This window comes from Galeopterus variegatus, unplaced genomic scaffold (genome assembly GCF_000696425.1).
Source record: "Galeopterus variegatus unplaced genomic scaffold, G_variegatus-3.0.2 Scaffold18819, whole genome shotgun sequence".
Lineage (NCBI taxonomy): Eukaryota > Metazoa > Chordata > Mammalia > Dermoptera > Cynocephalidae > Galeopterus > Galeopterus variegatus.
Window position 1 is genome coordinate 11,655 of NW_007744930.1, and position 1,578 is coordinate 13,232.

Genomic DNA, 1,578 nt, shown 5'->3' on the forward strand with positions numbered 1-1,578 from the left:
AGAGGGATTTGGTGACACTTTGTATGGAATAGAGTCATGGAACTTGTGATGGGTGGAGAAGAGGCCCCAGTGGGAGTAAAGAACAGCAGAAATGTGTGTGCTGGACAGTGGGTCTTGAGGGCAGGACATCTCCTGATGTGAAATGGTAAAGTAGATTCCTATTCATACTGACCCATATCAGATTTAAATAATATGGCAGTGCTACAAACGTAGGTTTTTCATAAAAAAAATAAACACGTCTTCCTTAAGATCTTTCCTCAAATGAAGGTTTTTCACAAGAAGATTCTGTCACTTGGTTTCTTTTTACGTGTTCCTCATTATGGACTCACCGTGAATGTCATGAATATGTCAGGAAATCTCCCAAACCCACAACAGAGACAAACATAAGAATGAGGAAACTACAAAACTGTGAATTCAAATGTGCAGAAGGAAGAGAAGATTTCAGATAAACTATCTCTGGAATTAATATCCTGAGATGGGAAAATAATAGATAAACAGGAGGCATCTCTTCCATTAATGTAACAGAATTCTACTAAGAAGAAGATATGAAAAGCAGAGAAACTAACCTTGGGATTCTGAATAAAGTACAGATTTGAATGAAACCTTTAGAAGATTAATTAGTAATAAATCCAGAGAATATAGAGCCAAAAGATACGAAGAAAATTTTATTTATTTATTTATTTTTGATAAAATGATGCGGTCAGAAACTGAACCATTGCTTGGCTGCACCACAGCTTGTGTATCCATTCAAGCATTGAAGGTCATCGAGGTTGTTTATGGCTTTTGGCAACTGTGAATGAGGCATCTGTACACATCTGAGTGTAGGCTTTTCCGTGAACATTATTTTCAAGTGCGTTTGGTAAATACCTGAGAGTGCACGTGGTGGGCGTGTTGAAAGCTGGGATCTGCTCTGTCGCTGACTGCACTGTCTCCACCGTGGTTATGCAGTGGATTTCCAGCACTAGGAATCTGGTATTTCATTTGGATCCTCAACAGCAGTGAATGAGCGTTCCTCATGCTGGGTCCCCTCATCACAAGTAGTTACGTTAGTTTAAATAAAAACATTTTTACATTTTTAAAACTGCGGAGTATCTTTGTTGGCATAATTGGCAGTTTCATGTTGGGAAATGATGTTTCACAGATTTTCCTGCCTGCTACTTTGCCGTCCACGTATCTTCCTTGGTAAGGAATTTGTTCAGATTTCCAGGCTAAGTGTACATAGCACAGCATGTGCATATTCACCAGGTTTATTGTCCTGCTCTGTGGCATTCACACATTACCACTGCTGCACAACCGTGTCCACCGTCCATCTCCAGAACATCTTCAACGTGTGAAACTGACACTCTCTATCCATGAAAAAACAACTCCCAGTCCCCCGTTCCCAGCCCTTGGGAACATCATCCACTTCTGTGTGCACAGATCTGGGTCTTCCAGGTGTCTCACTTGAGTGAACCCACCCCATTTGTCCTTGTGTGTGTGGCTCACCCCACTTATCACAATGCTTTCAAACTTCATCCATGTTGTAGCATGTGTGAAAATTTCATTTATTTATTTGTTTATTGAAACATAACTGATTGT

General features: G+C 40.2%; 1 gene segment (V, D, J or C); it reads right to left on the reverse strand.

Moving 5' to 3' along the window:
- Nucleotides 1-1,321, reverse strand: part of LOC103582986 — a 3,600-nt gene extending 2,279 nt beyond the window's left edge. The window contains 1 exon segment of the V gene segment in view: nt 1,281-1,321. Coding sequence covers nt 1,281-1,321 — 41 coding nt within the window.
- Nucleotides 1,322-1,578: the final 257 nt, after the last annotated feature.